Consider the following 20,574-nt stretch of genomic DNA (forward strand, 5'->3'; position numbering starts at 1 on the left):
TATCCTCTCTGCTGGTCCTCACCACCGGGTACTGTGGAGCCTATGTTAAACGGATTTTAAGAAATCCGACTTGTGCTCCCTGCCCTGGTGGATGTAGTGGGGTCCCTGCACGGCCACAGTGACCACACCAGCGTCGCAGTCCATCTCCTATGATGGCAACCGGATCGTGCTTTACTGGCGGGTCTCACCTGGGGACCCTCTTACCTCCTCCCTGCAGTGCAGCCACGCGATCCAGGAGAGCAGCAGCGGTGGTGTGCCTGAAGTCCGGAGCGCCTCCGCTGCAAGCACCCGGGAATCAGGCCACGGGAGTATGCAGCGCTGCTGGGCAGGTGATGGAGCCGCAGCACAGAATGTCAGACTGACAAACAGTGCTGCAGCCCTTGAAGTCTTCTTAAAAAGCTCTTTTCAGGGCTGCCTAGCGCAGCCCCACCTGTTAGTGATCTGATCTGCAGGCACCAACTTTAAAACTGAGCTCCAGTGCCTGGAGGCGGGGTTATAGAGGAGGCGGTGCAATTATCCTGGGAACAGTCAAAGCTTTAGCCTGTTGGTTCCTCGGATCAAGATCCAACTCTACAACCCCGATGTATTCCCTGTGGAATCCCAGTGTACCCCGCTGCAGAAACTTGTTTTTTTTTTGGGTAGCTCCTTTTGGTAGGGTGTAGTACTGCATCTTGAGTTTTACATTATATTGCAGTGTTATGTGTTTCCCTCACCAGCAGGGCCACAGTCACAATGGTAGGGTAGGTGCTACAGCTCCAGGCCTCCACATTTAAATAGGTCCATCATTATGTCAGCATGATGTTGTATGGCCAACAAATGAACACACAGTTGCTAAAAAATCCAAAGTGGCAGCTTTACCATTATGGGGGGTATTCAATAGCGGGTCATTTTTCGCCCATGCCTTTTCACTTTTTTTTTGTCGAATCGGCATAGGCGAAAACAGACCCGAAAATGGGTAAAAAGGCTGCAAATTCGATCAGTCGAAAAACTGGCGCAGGCATTGAATAGGGTGAATTTAATTCACCCTAAAAATGCCCCAAAAATCAGCCAATAATTGAATACCCCCCTATATGTCTCAAACACAATGATGCTAATAGTGACCTTTTTGGTATTTAAGGAGACGTTGGGGCTGATAATGTACGAGGTATTCATGCCTACATGCCATCGTCCTTACCCAGGGCAGTAGAGAGCCTGTCTGGGCCCAGGTACTTTTCAGGGTGTGTGTCCTAATCACAGGAGGCGTGGCCATGCACCCTTAGAAAAAAGAAACACAGAAAAAATATATTTTAAGCGCCTCACCGGCCACACTGCAGCCCGGCACACACAAGCGTGTTCTAGGCTTAGGAGATGTAAATGATCCTGATGGACGCACTGAGAATTGTAGTTTCACATCATTTGTGACTGTACCGATTGTGTGTGGCGGCCTTTATTTCTGAAAACAAGCCTTATACTTCATGTTACTTTTTTTTTCTTCTTTAGAACAGTTTTGATCAAACTGCAGTTTTAAATACATTAAAATAGTTTATTACAAAAATACCAACCAGTTCAATTTTTACATTTTTATTTTTATTTTACACTTACAAGCATTCTGGACTACACCAACCATTAGTTATGCCACCAATAGTGTCCAATAATATTAAATGAATAAAAAAAAAATAATTACTAACAAATGAGTTTTTTTAAACATAGCAATAATGAAAACATGTTTTAGGTTTCCTTTTTTTTTAACATGTCTTCAAGTGTGCGTATATATGTATATGTGTGATATATATATAAATGTAGTAGATGAAAGTCAACATTTTTACATACAAATTGATTCTTAATATTCACCCATTTACAGTGCACAAAAAGTCTTCCGCCACCACTGCCGCTGTCTCTACTCCTTCCGTAGTTGTGGATGAGGAAGTAGACTGTAAGTACATTCACAATGTGTGTTTGTAGAAGATAATGACAGGATTTTAATACCTACCGGTAAATCCTTTTCTCCTAGTCCGTAGAGGATGCTGGGGTCCACTTTAGTACCATGGGGTATAGACTGTTCCGCAGGAGCCATGGGCACTTTAAGACTTTTCAAGGGCGTGAACTGGCTCCTCCCTCTATGCCCCTCCTCCAGACCTCGGTTATAGGAACTGTGCCCAGGGAGACGGACATTTTCGAGGAAAGGATTTACTTTTAATTTAATGGTGAGATTCATACCAGCTCACACCTCAACCATGCCGCACAACATGGCATTCAACATAACACATACCAAAGGGCATGATCAATTGCAGCAACATGCTGAAAATAACCGTAACGCAACATCTGTGTAATTACAAACGTAATAACTGCAGGTAAAGTACGCACTGGGTCGGGTGCCCAGCATCCTCTACGGACTAGGAGAAAAGGATTTACCGGTAGGTATTAAAATCCTGTTTTCTCATACGTCTTAGAGGATGCTGGGGTCCACTTTAGTACCATGGGGTTATACCAAAGCTCCAGTACGGGCGGGAGAGTGCGGATGACCCTGCAGCACTGATTGACCAAACTTTAGGTCCTCATCGGCCAAGGTGTCAAACTTGTAAAACTTAGCAAACGTGTTTGCCCCTGACCAAGTAGCTGCTCGGCAAAGTTGTAATGCGAGATCCCCTGGGCAGCCGCCCAGGATGAGCCCGCCTTCCTAGTGGAATGGGCATTTACCGACTTCGGTATCGGCAATCCTGCCGTGGAATGAGCATGCTGAATCGTCCCTCTGATCCAACGCTCAATTGTCTGCTTAGAAGCAGGACACCCAATCTTGTTGGGAGCATACAGGACAAACAGAGCCTCAGTTTTCCGTATCTGAGCATTTCTTGCGGCATAAATTTTCAAAGCTCTAACTACATCAAGATACTTTGACTCAGTGAAGGTGTCAGTAGCCACAGGCACCACAATAGGTTGGTTCATATGAAAAGATGAAACCACCTTCAGAAGAAATTGTTGGCGAGTTCTTAACTCTGCTCTATCTTCATGGAACATCAGGTAAGGGCTCTTGTGGGACAAGGCCCCCCAACTCAGACACCCGCCTCGCAGATGCCAAGGCCAATAACATGACCACTTTCCAAGTGAGAAACTTTAATTCTATCTCCTTCAGCGGTTCAAAGCAATCTGATTGCAGGAACTGCAACACCACATTAAGGTCCCATGGTGCCACCGGGGGCACAAATGGAGGTTGGATGTGCAGCACTCCTTTCACGAGCGTCTGAACTTCTGGAAGGCAGGCCAATTGTCTTTGAAAGAAAATTGATAAGGCCGAAATCTGGACCTTGATTGAACCCAATCATAGGCCCGCATCCACACCAGCCTGGAGAAAACGTCCTAACTGAAACTCTTCCATTGGAGCCTTCTTGGAGTCACACCAAGACAAATATTTTTTCCAAATATGGTGGTAATGTTTAGACGTTACTCCTTTCCTGGCCTGAATAAGTGTGGGAATGACTTCTTTTGGAATACCCTTTCGGGCTAGGATCCGGCGCTCAACAGCCATGCCGTCAAACGTAGCCGCGGTAAGTCTTGATATACGCACGGTCCCTGCTGCAGCAGGTCCTCGCGAGGAGGAAGAGGCCGAGGATCTTATAGGAGCAACTCCTGAAGATCTGGATACCAGGCCCTCCTTGGCCAGTCTGGGGCAATGAGGATCGCTTGAATCCTTGTTCTTCGTATGATTTTGAGAACTTTTGGTATCAGTGGAAGTGGAGGGAAGACATATACCGACCGAAACACCCACTGGGTCACCAGTGCATCCACTGCTATTGCTTGAGGGTCTCTCGACCTGGAGCAATATCTCTGAAGCCTCTTGTTGAGACGAGATGCCATCATGTCTACTTGAGGAACTCCCCAAAGACTTGTCACCTCTGCGAAGACTTCTTGGTGGAGGCCCCACTCTACTGGATGGAGATTGTGTCTGCTGAGGAACTCTGCTTCCCAGTTGTCCACTCCCGGAATGAAAATTGCTGACCGAGCTCTTGCATGTCTCCTGCCCAGAGGAGGATCTTTGTCACCTCTGCCATTGCTGCTCTGCTTTTCATTCCGCCCTGATGGTTTATGTACGCGACTGCTGTTACATTGTCCAACTGGATCTGCATGGGTTGATCTTGAAAACTGAAAAACTAGTAGCAAAGGAAAGCAAAGCGAATCCCAAAAAAATCTTTAAATACATTAATAGCAAGAGATTGAAGAAGGAGATTATAGGCACTTTAAAAGACAAGTTGGGAGTCTTAAGCAAAAATGATAAGGACATAGCGGACACACTAAATTAGTTTTTTTCAACAGTATTCACTAGAGAGGACCCAATTCAGGGACTGACACTCAATCTCAATAATGAGAATATCCCACTGATAGGTACTTATTTAAGCGAGGAAGTAGTCTGCGACCGATTAAAACATTTAAAGATTAATAAATCACCAGGGCCCGATGGTATTCACCCAAGGGTTCTAATGGAGCTTCACTCTGAACTGGCAAAACCGCTATCTTTGATCTTTAAGGATTCAGTTATATCAGGTATGGTTCCCAAAGACTGGCGTATAGCGGAAGTAGTGCCTATATTCAAAAAGGGAAGTAAAGCTGAACCAGGTAATTACAGACCAGTTAGTCTTATATCTATAGTGGGGAAAGTATTGGAAGGTATTCTAAGAGATAGTATTCAGAAGTTCCTTGAAGTCAATAAGGTCATTAAAAGGAATCAACATGGGTTTATGAAGGACAGATCCTGTCAAACCAACTTACTTGGCTTTTATGAAACAGTAAGCGCAAACCTAGATCAGGGTAAAGACGTGGATGTAATCTTTTTAGACTTTGCCAAAGCGTTCGATACTGTACCACACATGAGACTTATCTACAAGCTACATTAATCAGGGCTAGGAAGCACAATATGCACTTAGATAATAGGGAGCAGCGCGTTGTGGTTAATGGATCTTTTTCAACTTGGACTGAAGTGCTAAGTGGTGTGCCGCAAGGCTCAGTATTAGGACCGCTATTGTTCAATATTTTCATTAATGACCTAACAGAAGGTCTAGAGAGCATGGTGTCAATTTTTGCAGATGATACCAAATTGTGTAAGGCTATAAATACAGAGGAGGATGTCGAGTCTCTTCAGAACGACTTAGTTAAATTAGAAGCATGGGCAGCCAAATGGAGAATGCACTTCAACACAGACAAGTGTAAGGTAATGCACTGTGGAAACAAGAACAAAAATTATACCTACCTACTAAATGGGGTAAAATTAGGGGATTCTGTACTGGAAAAGGACTTAGGTGTCCTCATAGATAGCAAGCTAAGCAGTAGTACCCAAAGTAGGACTGCAGCAAAGAAGGCTAATAAGATATTAGCATGCATAAAACGGGGTATTGATGCTAGGGACGAGAGTATTATACTCCCGTTATATAAATCACTAGTGAGGCCACACCTTGAATACTGTGTACAGTTCTGGGCACTGTACTACAAAAAGGATATCCTGGAGCTAGAAAAGGTACAGAGGAGGGCGACCAAGCTAATTAAGGGCATGGAGACGATGAAATACAAGGAAAGGCTTGAAAGACTAGGCATGTTTACATTGGAAAAGCGGAGACTAAAAGGGGATATGATCAACATCTACAAATATATAAGGGGACAATACACAGAGCTTGCGCGGGACCTGTTTTTGGTTAGATCAACACAGAGGACTTGTGGACACTCGCTCAGGTTAGAGGAGAGGAGATTCCGCACAATACGGCGTAAAGGCTTTTTCACGGTAAGGACAATACGTGTTTGGAATTCCCTGCCCGAGGGAGTTGTAATGGCGGAATCTGTCAACACCTTTAAGAATGGATTAGATAAATTCCTAATGGATAAGGATATCCAGGGGTATGGTGCATAGTCATGCATTATAGTTACTATAAATAGGGATAAAATGCAACGGCTGACAGCAGCATCAGTCAGAAATTTTAGTCAAATCATCATGCATAGGAGACCACAAATAGGTTGAACTCGATGGACAATTGTCTTTTTTCAACCTCAGATACTATGTTACTATGTTTGAAGAAGATGCACCGCTTGTAGAGGGCCGTTGTAAATGGCTCTCAATTCCAGCACATTTATGTGAAGACAGGTTTCCTGACTTGACCATCTTCCTTGGAAGATATTTCCCTGTGTGACTGCTCCCCAGCCTCAGAGACTTGCATCCGTGGTTACTAGGACCCAGTCCTGAATCCCGAACCTGCGTCCTTCTAATAGGTGAGAACTGTGTAGCCACCACAGGAGCGAAATCCTGGCTTTGGAGGACAGGATTATCTTCTGGTGCATGTGCAGGTGGGATCCGGACCACTTGTCCAACAGGTCCCACTGTAACGCCCTGGCATGGAATCGGCCAAACTGTATGGCCTCGTAGGCCGCTACCATCTTTCCCAACAACCGAATGCATTGATGGATAGACACTCTTGTTGGTTTCAAAATTTGCTTGACCAGTCTCTGGATTTCCAGAGTCTTTTCCACTGGACGAAATACCCTCTGTACTTCTGTGTCCAGTATCATCCCCAGAAAGGACAATCTTGTGACTTTGGAAAATTCATGATCCAACCCTGTCGTTGGAGTACTGACAGGGAGAGTGCAATGTTCTGCACCAACCGTTCTTTGGATCTCGCTTTTATCAGATCGTCCAGGTAAGGAATTATATTGACTCCTTGTTGGCGAAGGAGGACCATCATCTCTGCCATCACCTTGGTGAATATCCTCGGTGCCGTGGAGAGTCCGAACGGCAACGTCTGGAATTGGTAATGGCAATCCTGTACCGCGAATCTCAGATAAGCTTGATGAGGAGGATAAATGGGAACATGTACAGTAAGTAAGCATCTTTTATGTCTACTGATACCATGAAGTCCCCTTCCTCCAGACTGGAAATCACTGCTCTCAGAGAATCCATCTTGAACTTGAATCTTTTCAGGTAAAGATTCAGTGATTTCAGGCTCAAAATTGGTCTGACCGAGCCGTCGGGCTTCGGAACTACGAAGAGGCTTGAATAAAACCCTTCTCCCTGTTGTGATACGGGAACCAGGACAATGACTTGATCCTGACATAATTTTTGAATTGCAGCTGTTACAACTTCTCTGTCCGAAAGAGAAGCTGGCAAGGTCGATTTGAAAAATCGGCATGGGGGGACGTCTTGAAACTCTAGTCTGTAACCATGGGACACTATTTTCAAGACCCATGGGTCCAGGACCGATTGACCCCAGACCTGACTGAAAAGTTTCAGACGTGCTCCCACCCGAGCGGACTCCCACAAGGGAGCCCCAGCGTCATGCTGCAGATTTGGCAGAAGCAGGGGTGGATTTCTGCTCCTGCGATCCAGGAGACGCTGCAGGCTTTTTTCCTCGTCCTCTCCCTCTACCTGCAAAGAAGGGGGAACCTTTTGCCTTTCTGTATTTGTTGGGCCGAAAGGACTGCATCTGAGAGTGATAGGTCTTTTTTGCCGATGCAGGAGCATAAGGCAAGAATGTTGACTTACCTGCGGTAGCCGCAGAGACTAAGGCATCTAGCCCATCTCCAAACAAGGCCTCACCTTTATTCGGGAGAGCCTCCATATTTCTTTTGGAATCTGCGTCAGCATTCCACTGGCAAATCCACAACGCCCTCCAATCCGAGACTGCCATGGTAGCGGCTTTTGAACCTAAAAGCCCAATATCCTTCATGGCTTCTAGCATGTATGCAGCAGCGTCTTCGATATGACCTAACTTTAGGAGAAGCTCGTCTTTATCTATCATGTCAATTTCAGATGACAAGTTATCTGGCCATCTTTCGATAGCTCTACTCACCCACGCGCAAGCAATGGTGGGCCTGAGCAGTGTACCATTGGCCACATAAATAGATTTTAATGTAGTCTCTATTTTGCGGTCTGCCGGCTCCTTTAGTGAAGCCGTCCCAGGCGCAGGGAGAATCACCTGTTTTGTTAAGCGTGACAGAGCACTGTCTAAAACTGGAGGTGACTCCCACCTTTTCCTGTCCTCTGTCGGGAAAGGATAAGCAACCTGAACTCTTTTGGGATATCTGAAATTTCTTTTCAGGGTTTACCCAGACTCCAGCTCATGAGATGGAGGAAAAGTTACATTAACTTTCTTTTCTTTATAAAAAATAAGCCTTCTCCTGAGGTACAGGAGGGGCTTCCGTAACTTTCAAAACCTCCCTTATAGCAACAATCCTATATTGAATGCTTTTTGCCAATTTAGGATCTATTCCCCTGGAATCACTAGTGTCGACACAGGAATCGGAGTCCGTGTCGGTATCAGTTTGTACTATTTGTGCAAATGGTCTTTTATGTGACCCAGAGGGGTCGCCTGCGGATGAAAAGGCAGAACCACTAAAAATCACATCTTCAACAGATTATTTTCAGTTTTCTGCATGAGATTCAGTCCAACCTCTATCACTTAACCTTTCACCCAGTCAGGCTCTTGGTGTCATATTACAACTCTGTGTCCATAAAATAGCTCCCTCAGGGGAAGAGCTCCCTGCCTCAGACATGTCACACACGTGCACAACCACACCACAGACACTCCGGGACTTATAGGGGACAGACCCACAGTAAAATCTGTCAGAAGGACACAGAGAGGATTTGCCAGTTCACAACCCAACGCCAGTAACACAATGTCTGTGAACACAAAATGCCCACTGACATGCAGCACTTTTATACTGTTTATCACACAATTATATAGCACCAAATTCACTGTGCCCCCCCCTGTTTTGCACCCTGATACTTGTTCAGCAGTGGAGGACCAGCATTCTTCTCTGCAGCCTGGAAGGAGGGAAAATGGCGCTGAGCAGTGTGCTGGCTGACTGAGGAGGAAGCTCCGCCCCCTCAATGGCGCGTTTCTCCTCAGCTTTTATGAGGTAATTTTTTATACTGGCGGGGGTAGGACTGTGCCTCAGCAACTTATGCCCCTTATTTATGCCAGTTTCAATAGGTTTCATGCTGCCCAGGGCGCTCCCCCCCCCCCCCCCAGCGCCCTGCACCCTGCAGTGCCTGTGTGGGCAACATGGCGCGCTGCGCTCCTGCCAGCCGCGCGGTACCTTTAGCCGTCACTTTGAAGATTCTTTCTTCTTACACTCACCTGTCTTCTGACTTCTGGCTCTGCAAGGGGGGTGACGGCGGGCTGTGGGAGAGAGCGCATAGCCGCAGCTAGCGTTCAGCATCCCCTCAGGAGCTAATGGTGTCTTGTCAGCCAGAAGCAGAGCCATGAAACTATTTAGGAAGTTGGTTCCTACTTCTGCCCCCTAAGTCCCACGAAGCAGGGAGACTGTTGCCAGCAGTCCTCACAGAAAATAAAAAACCTAATATAAGTCTTTTCAGAGAAACCTCAGTAGAGCTCCCCTGGAGTGCATCCAGTCTGCCTGGGCACATTTCTAAAACTGAGGTCTGGAGGAGGGGCATAGAGGGAGGAGCCAGTTCACACCCTTGAAAAGTCTTAAAGTGCCCATGGCTCCTGTGGAGCCGTCTATACCCCATGGTACTAAAGTGGACCCCAGCATTCTCTAGGACGTATGAGAAAAAATAAGAATTTACTCACCGGTAATTCTATTTCTCGTAGTCCGTAGTGGATGCTGGGGACTCCGTAAGGACCATGGGGAATAGACGGCTCCGCAGGAGACTGGGCAAAATTAAAGAAAGATTCAGGACCATCTGGTGTGCACTGGCTCCTCCCCCTATGACCCTCCTCCAGACCTCAGTTAAGATACTGTGCCCGGAAGAGCCGACACAATAAGGAAGGATTTTGAATCCCGGGTAAGACTCATACCAGCCACACCAATCACACCGTACAACTCGTGATAGGAACCCCGGTTAACAGTATGATAACAACGGAGCCTCTGAATAGATGGCTCGCAATAACAACCCGATTTGTGTAACAATAACTATTTACAAGTATTGCAGACAATCCGCACTTGGGATGGGCGCCCAGCATCCACTACGGACTACGAGAAATAGAATTACCGGTGAGTAAATTCTTATTTTCTCTGACGTCCTAGTGGATGCTGGGGACTCCGTAAGGACCATGGGGATTATACCAAAGCTCCCAAACGGGCGGGAGAGTGCGGATGACTCTGCAGCACCGAATGAGCAAACTCAAGGTCCTCCTCAGCCAGGGTATCAAATTTGTAAAATTTAGCAAACGTGTTTGACCCTGACCAAGTAGCCGCTCGGCAAGTTGCAATGCCGAGACCCCTCGGCAGCCGCCCAAGATGAGCCCACCTTCCTTGTGGAGTGGGCTTTTACAGATTTTGGCTGCGGTAGTCCTACCGCAGAATGCGCAAGCTGAATAGTGCTACAAATCCAGCGAGCAATAGACTGCTTAGAAGCAGGAGCACCCAGCTTGTTGGGTGCATACAGGATAAACAGCGAGTCAGTTTTCCTGACTCTAGCCGTCCTGGAAACGTAAATTTTCAGGGCCCTGACAACGTCCAGTAACTTGGAATCCTCCAAGTCCCTGGTAGCCGCAGGCATCACAATAGGTTGGTTCAAGTGAAAAGCTGATACCACCTTCGGGAGGAACTGAGGACGAGTCCTCAATTCTGCCCTATCCATATGGAAAATCAGATACGGGCTTTTACATGACAAAGCCGCCAGTTCTGATACACGACTGGCCGACGCCAGGGCCAACAGCATGACCACTTTCCACGTGAGATATTTCAAATCCACGGTTTTAAGTGGCTCGAACCAATGTGACTTCAGGAATCCCAAGACCACATTGAGATCCCAAGGTGCCACTGGAGGCACGTAAGGAGGCTGAATATGCAGAACTCCCTTGACAAATGTCTGAACTTCAGGCAGTGAAGCCAGTTCTTTCTGGAAGAAAATCGACAGAGCCGAAATCTGGACCTTAATGGACCCCAATTTGAGGCCCAACGTCACCCCTGCTTGCAGGAAATGCAGGAATCGACCCAGTTGAAATTCCTCCGTAGGGGCCTTCCTGGCCTCACACCAAGCAACATATTTCCGCCAAATGCGGTGATAATGTTTTGCAGTGACATCCTTCCTGGCTTTGATCAGGGTAGGGATGACTTCCTCCGGAATGCCTTTTTCCTTCAGGATCTGGTGTAAACGCAGCCGCAGTAAGTCTTGGAACAAGCAGGGCCCCTGCTGCAGCAGGTCCCGCCTTAGCGGTAGAGGCCATGGGTCCTCTGAGAGCATCTCTTGAAGTTCCGGGTATCAAGTCCTTCTTGGCCAATCCGGAACCACGAGTATAGTTATCACTCCTCCCCTTCGGATTATTCTCAGTACCTTGGGAATGAGAGGCAGAGGAGGGAACACATAAACCGACTGGTACACCCACGGTGTCACTAGTGCGTCCACAGCTATCGCCTGAGGGTCCCTTGACCTAGCGCAATATCTTTTTAGTTTTTTGTTGAGGCGGGACGCCATCATGTCCACCTGTGGCCTTTCCCAACGGTGTACAATCATTTGGAAGACTTCTGGATGAAGTCCCCACTCTCCCGGGTGGAGGTCGTGCCTGCTGAGGAAGTCTGCTTCCCAGTTGTCCACTCCCGGAATGAACACTGCTGACAGTGCTATCACGTGATTTTCCGCCCATCGGAGAATCCTTGTGGCTTCTGCCATTCCCTCCTGCTTCTTGTGCCGCCCTGTCTGTTTACATGGGCGACCGCCGTGATATTGTCCGATTGGATCAGAACCGATTTGTTTTGAATCAGGGGTCTTGCTTGGCTTAGGACATTGTAAATGGCTCTTAGCTCCAGGATATTTATGTGTAGTGAAATCTCCTGATTTGACCACAGCCCTTGGAAATTCCTTCCCTGTGTGACTGCTCCCCAGCCCCGAAGGCTGGCATCCGTGGTCACCAGGACCCAGTCTTGTATTCCGAATCTGCGGCCCTCTAGGAAATGAGCCCTCTGCAGCCACCACAGTAGTGATACCCTGGTCCTTGCCGACAGGGTTATCCGCTGCTGCATCTGGAGATGCGACCCGGACCACTGGTCCAACAGGTCCCACTGGAAAATCTTTGCGTGGAACCTTCCGAATGGAATTGCTTCGTACGAAGCTACCATTTTGCCCAGGACTCGCGTGCATTGATGTACCGACACCTGTCTTGGTTTTAGGAGTTTTCTGACTAGAGATGACAACTCCTCGGCCTTCTCCACTGGAAGAAACACTCTTTTCTGGTCTGTGTCCAGAATCATTCCCAGGAACAGAAGACGTGTTGTCGGGACCAGCTGTGACTTTGGGATATTGAGAATCCAGCCGTGCTGCTGCAGCACTTCCCGAGAAAGTGCTACCCCCACCAACAACTGTTCCTTGGACCTCGCCTTTATCAGGAGATCGTCCAAGTACGGGATAATTAAAACCCCCTTCTTCCGAAGGAGTATCATCATTTCGGCCATTACTTTGGTAAAGACCCTCGGTGCCGTGGATAACCCAAACGGCAACGTCTGGAACTGATAGTGACAGTCCTGAACCACAAACCTGAGGTACTCCTGGTGAGGAGGGTAAATGGGGACATGCAGGTAAGCATCCTTGATGTCCAGGGAGACCATGTAATCCCCCTCGTCCAGGCTCGCGATAACCGCCCTGAGCGATTCCATCTTGAACTTGAATCTTTTGATATATGTGTTCAAAGATTTTAAATTTAAGATGGGTCTCACCGAACCGTCCGGTTTCGGTACCACAAACATTGTGGAACAGTAACCCTTTCCTTGTTGAAGGAGGGGTACCTTGATAATCACTTGCTGTGCATACAGCTTTTGAAAAGCCACCAACACTGCCTCCCTGGCAGAGGGAGTTGCTGGCAAGGCAGATTTTAGGAAACGACGGGGGGGGTGGTGGGGGGGGGACGTCTCGAATTCCAGCCTGTATCCCTGAGATACTACTTGAAGGATCCAGGGATCCACCTGTGAGAGAGCCCACTGTGCGCTGAAATTCCTGAGACGGGCCCCCACCGTACCCGGGTCCGCCAGAGCAGCCCCAGCGTCATGCTGTGGACTTACCGGACGCGGGGGAGGACTTCTGCTTTTGGGAACTAGCTGTGTGCTGCAGCTTTTTCCCTCTACCTTTGCCTCTCGGCAGAAAGGATGAGCATCTAGCCCTCTTGCTTTTCTGGGGCCGAAAGGACTGTACCTGATAATACGGTGCTTTGTTTTGCTGTGGGGTAGCCTGTGGCAAAAATGTCGATTTCCCAGCCATAGCTGTGGAAACGAGGTCTGAAAGACACTCCCCAAACAGTTCCACCCCTTTATAAGGCAAAACTTCCATGTGCCGTTTTGAATCGGCATCACCTGACCACTGCCGTGTCCATAACCCCCTCCTGGCGGCAATGGACATTGCGCTTATTTTTTATGCCAGCCGGCAAATATCCCTCTGTGCATCACACATGTATAAGACAGCGTCCTTTATATGCTCAATTGTCAGCAAAATATTGTCCCTATCTAGAGTATCAATATTCTCCGACAGGGAATCTGACCACGCAGCTGCAGCACTGCACATCCATGCCGATGTAATAGCTGGTCGCAATATAATGCCCGTGTGTGTGTATATAGCTTTTAGGGTAGCCTCCTGCTTTCTATCAGCAGGTTCCTTTAGGGCGGCCGTATCGGGAGACGGTAGTGCCACCTTTTTTGATAAGCGTGTAAGCGCTTTATCTACCCTAGGGGGTGTTTCCCAACGTGACCTATCCTCTGGCGGGAAAGGGTACGCTGCCAGTAACCGTTTAGAAATTATCAATTTCTTATCGAGGGAAGTCCACGCTTCCTCACACACCTCATTTAATTCCTCAGATGCAGGAAAAACTACTGGTAGTTTTTTCTCACCAAACATAATACCCTTTTTTGTGGTACCTGGGGTACTATCAGAAATGTGTAAAACATTTTTCATTGCCTCAATCATGTAACGGGTGGCCCTATTGGAAGGTACACTAGTCTCATCGTCGTCGACACTGGAGTCGGTGTCCGTGTCAATATCTGTGTCTGTCATCTGAGGTAGCGGGCGTTTTAAAGCCCCTGATGACATTTGAGACGCTTGGACAGGCACAAGCTGAGTAGCCGGCTGTCCTATGTCGTCAAACCTTTTATGTAAGGAGCTGACACTGTCACGTAATTCCTTCCATAAGTCCATCCGCACAGGTGTCGACCCCGCAGGGGGTGACATCACATTCAGTGCCGTAACTAGCCATTTTAGCGCTGTGTGCAAGAAACGACAGTGGCGCCCCCCTCCCCATGTAAGATAGGGGCAGTGCGCGGCGTAGGCGCGCAAAAAAATTATAGGGCGTGGCTTCACGGGGAAGGGGCGTTGCCACAAAATAACAGCAATTCATACTACGGTGCACAGTAGCCACTACACCAGGTAGAGCCCCTTTTATACATTACAGCAGACAGCGTCCCCCTTTTTACACATTGCGGCAGCCAGGACCCCTTTTTACACATTGCGGCAGCCAGGACCCCTTTTTACACATTGCGGCAGCCAGTCCCCCTTTTTACACATTACGGCAGCCAGTCCCCCTTTTTACACATTGCGGCAGCCAGGACCCCTCTTTACACATTGCGGCAGCCAGGCCCCCTTTTTACACATTGCGGCAGCCAGACCCCCTTTTTATACATTGCGGCAGCCAGGCCCCCTTTTTACACATTGCGGCAGCCAGGCCCCCTTTTTACACATTGCGGCAGCCAGACCCCCTTTTTATACATTGCGGCAGCCAGGCCCCCTTTTTACACATTGCGGCAGCCAGGACCCCTTTTTTTTACACATTGCGGCAGCCAGGCCCCCTCTTTACACATTGCGGCAGCCAGGCCCCCTTTTTACACATTGCGGCAGCCAGGACCCCATTTTACACATTGCGGCAGCCAGGACCCCTTTTTACACATTGCGGCAGCCAGGACCCCTTTTTACACATTGCGGCAGCCAGGACCCCATTTTACACATTACGGCAACCAGGACCCTTTTTTACACATTACGGCAACCAGGACCCCCCCCCGTTTTTACACATTGCGGCAGCCAGGACCCCTTTTTACACATTGCGGCAGCCAGGCCCCCCCCCCTTTTTACACATTGCGGCAGCAAGGACTTCTTTTTACACATTGCGGCAGACGGTGTCCCCGAGAGAGAGAGAGAGAGACATACTTACCTTCTCCCCGCTGACAGGCTCCTCGTGCAGCTCCCTCGGTGCAGGCACAGGCAGTGAGATGAGAAGGAGGAGGAGGGAGGGGGAGCAGGGAGCCGCAGCAGCGCTGTTTGATTGGTAGTAAGCGCCGCTGCAGCATCCCCCTCTCCTTCTGTATTGGCTGCCCGGCGCTGCTATGGATGCTGGGATGCGGTTCCTTCATCCCAGTATCCATAGCAGCGCCGGGCAGCCAATACAGAAGGAGAGGGGGATGCTGCAGCGGCGCTTACTACCAATCAAATAGCGCTGCTGCGGCTCCCTGCTCCCCCTCCCTCCTCCTCCTCCTTGAACCCGGCGCTGGTCTCCTCTCCCTCCAGCCGCGCACGGCGCACACAGAGGCGGCATGTAATGAGTCAATTTGACTCATTACATGCCGCTGGCCGTTGCGCCCCCAGGGCAACTGCGCTGTGTGCCAAGCCCACTTGGCACACACGTAGTTACGGCCCTGATCACATTCACAGGCATTTGGTCTGCCTCCACATCATTATCCTCATCATACATGTCGACACAGCAGTACCGACACACAGCACACACACAGGGAATGCTCTGACAGAGGACAGGACCCCACAAAGCCCTTTGGGGAGACAGAGGGAGAGAATGCCAGCACACACCAGAGCGCTATATACCACAGGGATATCACCTATAGAGTGTTTTCCCTTATAGCTGCTTATAATAATATACTGCGCCTAAATTTATTGCCCCCCCTCTCTTTTTTACCCTTTCTGTAGTGCAGGACTGCAGGGGAGAGCCAGGGAGCGATCCTTCCAGCGGAGCTGTGAGGGAAAATGGCGCCAGTGTGCTGAGGGAGATGGCTCCGCCCCTTTTTCGGCGGGCTTTCTCCCGCTGTTTGTGTAACTCTGGCAGGGGTAATTTACACCTATATAGCCCCTGGGGCTATATATGGTGTCAGTTTTGCCAGCCAAGGTGTAAATATTGCTGCTCAGGGCGCCCCCCCCAGCGCCCTGCACCCATCAGTGACCGGAGTGTGTGGTGTGCATGAGGAGCAATGGCGCACAGCTGCAGTGCTGTGCGCTACCTTGGAGAAGACAGAAGTCTTCAGCCGCCGATTTTCCAGACCTTCTTGCTTCTGGCTCTGTAAGGGGGACGGCGGCACGGCTCCGGGACCGGACGACGAGGTCGGGTCCTGTGTGCGATCCCTCTGGAGCTAATGGTGTCCAGTAGCCTAAGAAGCCCAAGCTACCACCAGTTAGGTAGGTTCGCTTCTTCTCCCCTTAGTCCCTCGTTGCAGTGAGCCTGTTGCAAGCAGGTCTCACTGTAAAATAAAAAACCTAAACTATACTTTCTTTCTAGGAGCTCAGGAGAGCCCCTAGTGTGCATCCAGCTCGGCCGGGCACAGAAATCTAACTGAGGTCTGGAGGAGGGTCATAGGGGGAGGAGCCAGTGCACACCAGATAGTCCTGAATCTTTCTTTAATTGTGCCCAGTCTCCTGCGGAGCCGTCTATTCCCCATGGTCCTTACGGAGTCCCCAGCATCCACTAGGACGTCAGAGAAAATGTGAGAGAATAATAGTTGTTTAATTTCCTTTAGGGCCACCCTCACACCGATCACCAACACGCCGCATATCCAAGGTTGCCGAAAGGCCACCAATACAGATCTTGGAGAGTCCGCCACAAATATCTCCACATCTGGCTGGTGAGTGCAAATCCAAAAATGTTTTTTTATTTTTTATTTTTATTTTTAAAGTTGGTTACGGCAAAATTGCCACTTCCAGTCGCACGTAACTTTCAACATACACTTGACCCTGGATAAGTGAAATTTCAGGGGATGGCACACTTAGACACACTTAAATAGGTAAATAACTTATATTTATCAATTAACCAGGTTCTAACAGTACTTGTGTTACTCGTAGAGACTCACAGCCAGGGGCAGATTGGGAACTGAAATTGGTCCTGGAAAAATGTGTAGAAGTGGCCTAACCAATGGCGGCAGCACCAGAGGTATAACGTGTAACCATGGCGGCAGCACCACACCTCAAACGTCAACAAACATAATAGGCCCCACTTGCGCATTGGCCCAGCGGGAATCATCCCCGTGAACCCTATGGCCAATCCGCCCCTTTTGACACCAAAGATTCAAAGTAGAGGCTCAACCAAACCTGCAGTAATCCAAGTTACAGATGTTATAAAGGTGAATGTCTCATTTATAGAGGTGAATAAACTGCAGTAATTGCAGTTAAATAGATCCTAACAATAAGCGTCTCCGTTATTGAAGAATCACTCTCGGTTAAAGAGAGATAACACTCTCGGTAATAGTGGTTTGTAGAATGTAAATGCCATGAACTCACAATTACACTCAGCAATAGAGGTATCACACTTATCCAGGTCCCACTTATCCAAGTTTGAGCGTATAGCATTAGGCATTATCAGTGTCGGACTGGGGCGTGTAGGGCCCACTGGGGAAATGCAGTGGTAGGCGCCCATGTTAGGGGTGTGGCCAGTCTGCAGAGGGGGTGTGGCCTGCCACCTCATTGGTTTGACTAACCATTAGAGAGTGCAACTTTTTGTGCCCCTTCATTAATATATACAGTAAAGTCAGCTGCTGCATACATGATAATGTACCAGATTAATAACACAATGCACTGTAGAAAATACACCATAGTCTAGTATAAGGTAACATATGGATAATGTATAATTCAAGTGCACAGTCTGGAACCTGATCCTTAGAGCAGGAGGTGGGGCCCCAGGCAGTGGGGCCCACCGGTGGTTTCCCCTGTACCCCTGTGGGCCAGTCCAAGTCTGGGCATTATCTTTGTACCTTTATAAAATAACCATCCTCATAGCTTATTTTCTGTAAGGTTGTTCTAAGGTCACGTTTAGGTGGTGTCCATATCACCCAACCATTCTGTATTTATAATTTCCCCACAAAAGAAAGCTGAGAGTACAAGTGTTTGGGTGGTCAGAACAACACCACTATTTAACATTTATAGATGCATCAATAAATGTAGAGGTGTAAAACAACTTTCATAATACAAAACACCTGCCATTAAAAGTTACACACAAGAGTACTTTCATTCCAGAGGAGAACATTCCCGAGAATATGCCGGAAGCAGAAGAGGTGAAATCTGAAAGGGAGGAGACATTTGTGTTAAATCTCACTCCTATCCCTCCTGCTGTGTCAACACCAACAACTCAGAGGACGACACCACCCCACATCAAGCCAGATTCACCACCACCACAATCCCAGGAACAGGTGTTTTGGTCCAGCTGGGCCAACCAGCAGACCAATAATCTTGAATGCCTGCGGATGCAAGTCCAATACATGGGAAGACAGGTCCATCACACAAGGCGAATAAATCACAACGTTAGTCTGCAAAATACACAAATAACCCGAATTGCAAACACAGTGGAGCTAATGCGGGCGGACAATCTTAAATATCAAGAAACCATTGTAAGGCTAATGGAGGAGAACCAGAGGCTGCATCAGAGCTACCAATCAACACAACAGAGCATGCTCCGCATAATGGAGAGTCACTCAGCAGCCACCCGAGACTTAAGTGCAACTCTGTCTAATCTGAGCCAACATCTTGTGGTCCAACACACAGAGCACCCTAGCACAAGTTCTGATGGAACGACCCCATTAGCAATCCCTGTTACCTCTCCTCCAAAGCGGTCCTCCCACATAAACATGGAGACAAACACAGGCAGAGGACGCAGCAGATCCAGAGGGCGGCAGGGGAGGCACTAGAACTGCACACTTATCAGTCTGCAAAATAAAATAAAAATTTGATTGTTGGGCCACAATTATGGGAATATTTGCAGTTGCCATAACATGTTATTTGTTTATTCAAAAACAAAACATTACTACAAAACCAGACACCTTAATGACTGTGCAAATAGTATATAAGCAGGTGCGCGACCAACAGCAGCAGGTAAGAGGAAGGTCAATTCCTCAAAAACTAGACAATAGAGAAAAAGATATGTATACCAGCGCTGGCTGTGCAGATCAAGAATTTAAAATATATATTGACAATAAATTAAAATAATAAGGATGGTTTGTTCTTTGTAAAAAGGTAACAATTTATTAACATATCACATGTAACACCTCTAAAAAGAAGGAATTCCTTTTGCCACAAGGTGGCGATAAAACTTAGATATATCTTATCTGGTAAACGTTTCATAGCCATGCTGCATCGCTGTAAGATGAGCATGGCTACATCTGTATGTGTTTTGCCATGTTTTTCATTTCAAATTCAACAAACACTGCCAAGTTTTGTGTTTAATAAATTACTGAGATGCATTTTTTGGACATGAATGCAATCTCGAATGAACATGGATGTTAGTAAATTTACCTTTTTAGTGTTTGAAAATGAACAGTTGAACAACATTTAGTAAACAGGTATTTGAAAGTATAACTTTAACAATTACAACTTCATTACACTCTAGCCTAATTTACTTTAGTTTTATTTCAAATACACCATGTACCACAAATTGCTTTTCTGCATTTCACTCCATAGTATTCTCTCCCAAGAAATTACATCATTCACTCTCCCTGCAACTCACCCCTCTGTACACACTGCTGTCTCAATTATACACTCCCCTCTTATTAACACTCATGAGCTTTTACTTATCTTTATACATTGACAAAAACTTTCACAACCTGTCACCATAAAAAAAACATCCACAAACCTCCTTGTCTCTCGCTCTCTCTCTCTCTTGCTTCTATTAGCTCGTGACATTTCACCAAATCTGGGCCCCAACCACTTTCCCCACTCACATTCACCTAATTTGCAACATTATATAAATCCAGCTAGCCTCATAAATATCACATGAAATGTGCATTATGGAATGCATGCTCTGTTTGTAACAAATGAACATCCATCTTCATATCTAATGACCTCTTCATATCTAACAACTTTAACCGGCTGGCTATAACAGAAACATAGCTGAGAAAGTGATTGTGCAAGCTATCATCCTACCTATCTAATCACTTTTTTTCAGTGTCCACTTCTCTGAATCCACTGCCTCTTTGCTACCTCTATCAGTTGGAGTACCACAAGGCTCAGTCTTAGGCAATGGCATCAAAAGTGGGTTGCGGCCCGCACTTGGGTGTCGCCACCGAGGGGTGACACCAAAGTGCCGGCTCCTGCTCAGTGACAGGAACCAGGTGCTGCACTGTAACAATACAGTGCAGCAACCTGGCTCCTGTCACTGAGCAGGAGCCAGCACTGCAACAAGAGCACTTCCTGGGCCAGCCCGCTCCTCCCGGACCCCCAGCATGATGAAAACGGGGGTTGTGATGGCTATCCACACCCCAGTCCCGCGAAGCCATGCCCCCATCCTGCGAAGCCACGTCCCTTTTGTGCCCCCCACACTGGGTGTCAAGAAGCTGAGCGATGCCTCTGGTCTTAGGTCCTCTGATTTTCTCAACCTATACCACATCACTTTGCAAACTAAGCTCTTTTGGATTTCAGTATCA

The 20,574-nt window shown here is 47.7% G+C and overlaps 2 protein-coding genes across 3 annotated transcripts in view; one reads left to right on the forward strand and one right to left on the reverse strand.

Annotated features, from left to right (window-relative positions):
- LOC135056909 (rap1 GTPase-activating protein 1-like) overlaps nt 1-20,574 on the reverse strand; it is a 311,987-nt gene that overhangs the window by 82,999 nt on the left and 208,414 nt on the right. The gene's annotated exons all lie outside the window — the stretch shown is intronic.
- On the forward strand, nt 1,846-19,287 carry LOC135056910 (uncharacterized). Its single transcript, XM_063962682.1, has 3 exons — nt 1,846-1,912; nt 16,687-16,791; nt 18,176-19,287. The coding sequence occupies exon 3, from the start codon at nt 18,196-18,198 to the stop codon at nt 18,841-18,843; it is 648 nt and encodes a 215-aa protein (XP_063818752.1). The 5' UTR covers nt 1,846-1,912; nt 16,687-16,791; nt 18,176-18,195; the 3' UTR covers nt 18,844-19,287.

Source organism: Pseudophryne corroboree, chromosome 3 (genome assembly GCF_028390025.1).
Source record: "Pseudophryne corroboree isolate aPseCor3 chromosome 3, aPseCor3.hap2, whole genome shotgun sequence".
NCBI lineage: Eukaryota > Metazoa > Chordata > Amphibia > Anura > Myobatrachidae > Pseudophryne > Pseudophryne corroboree.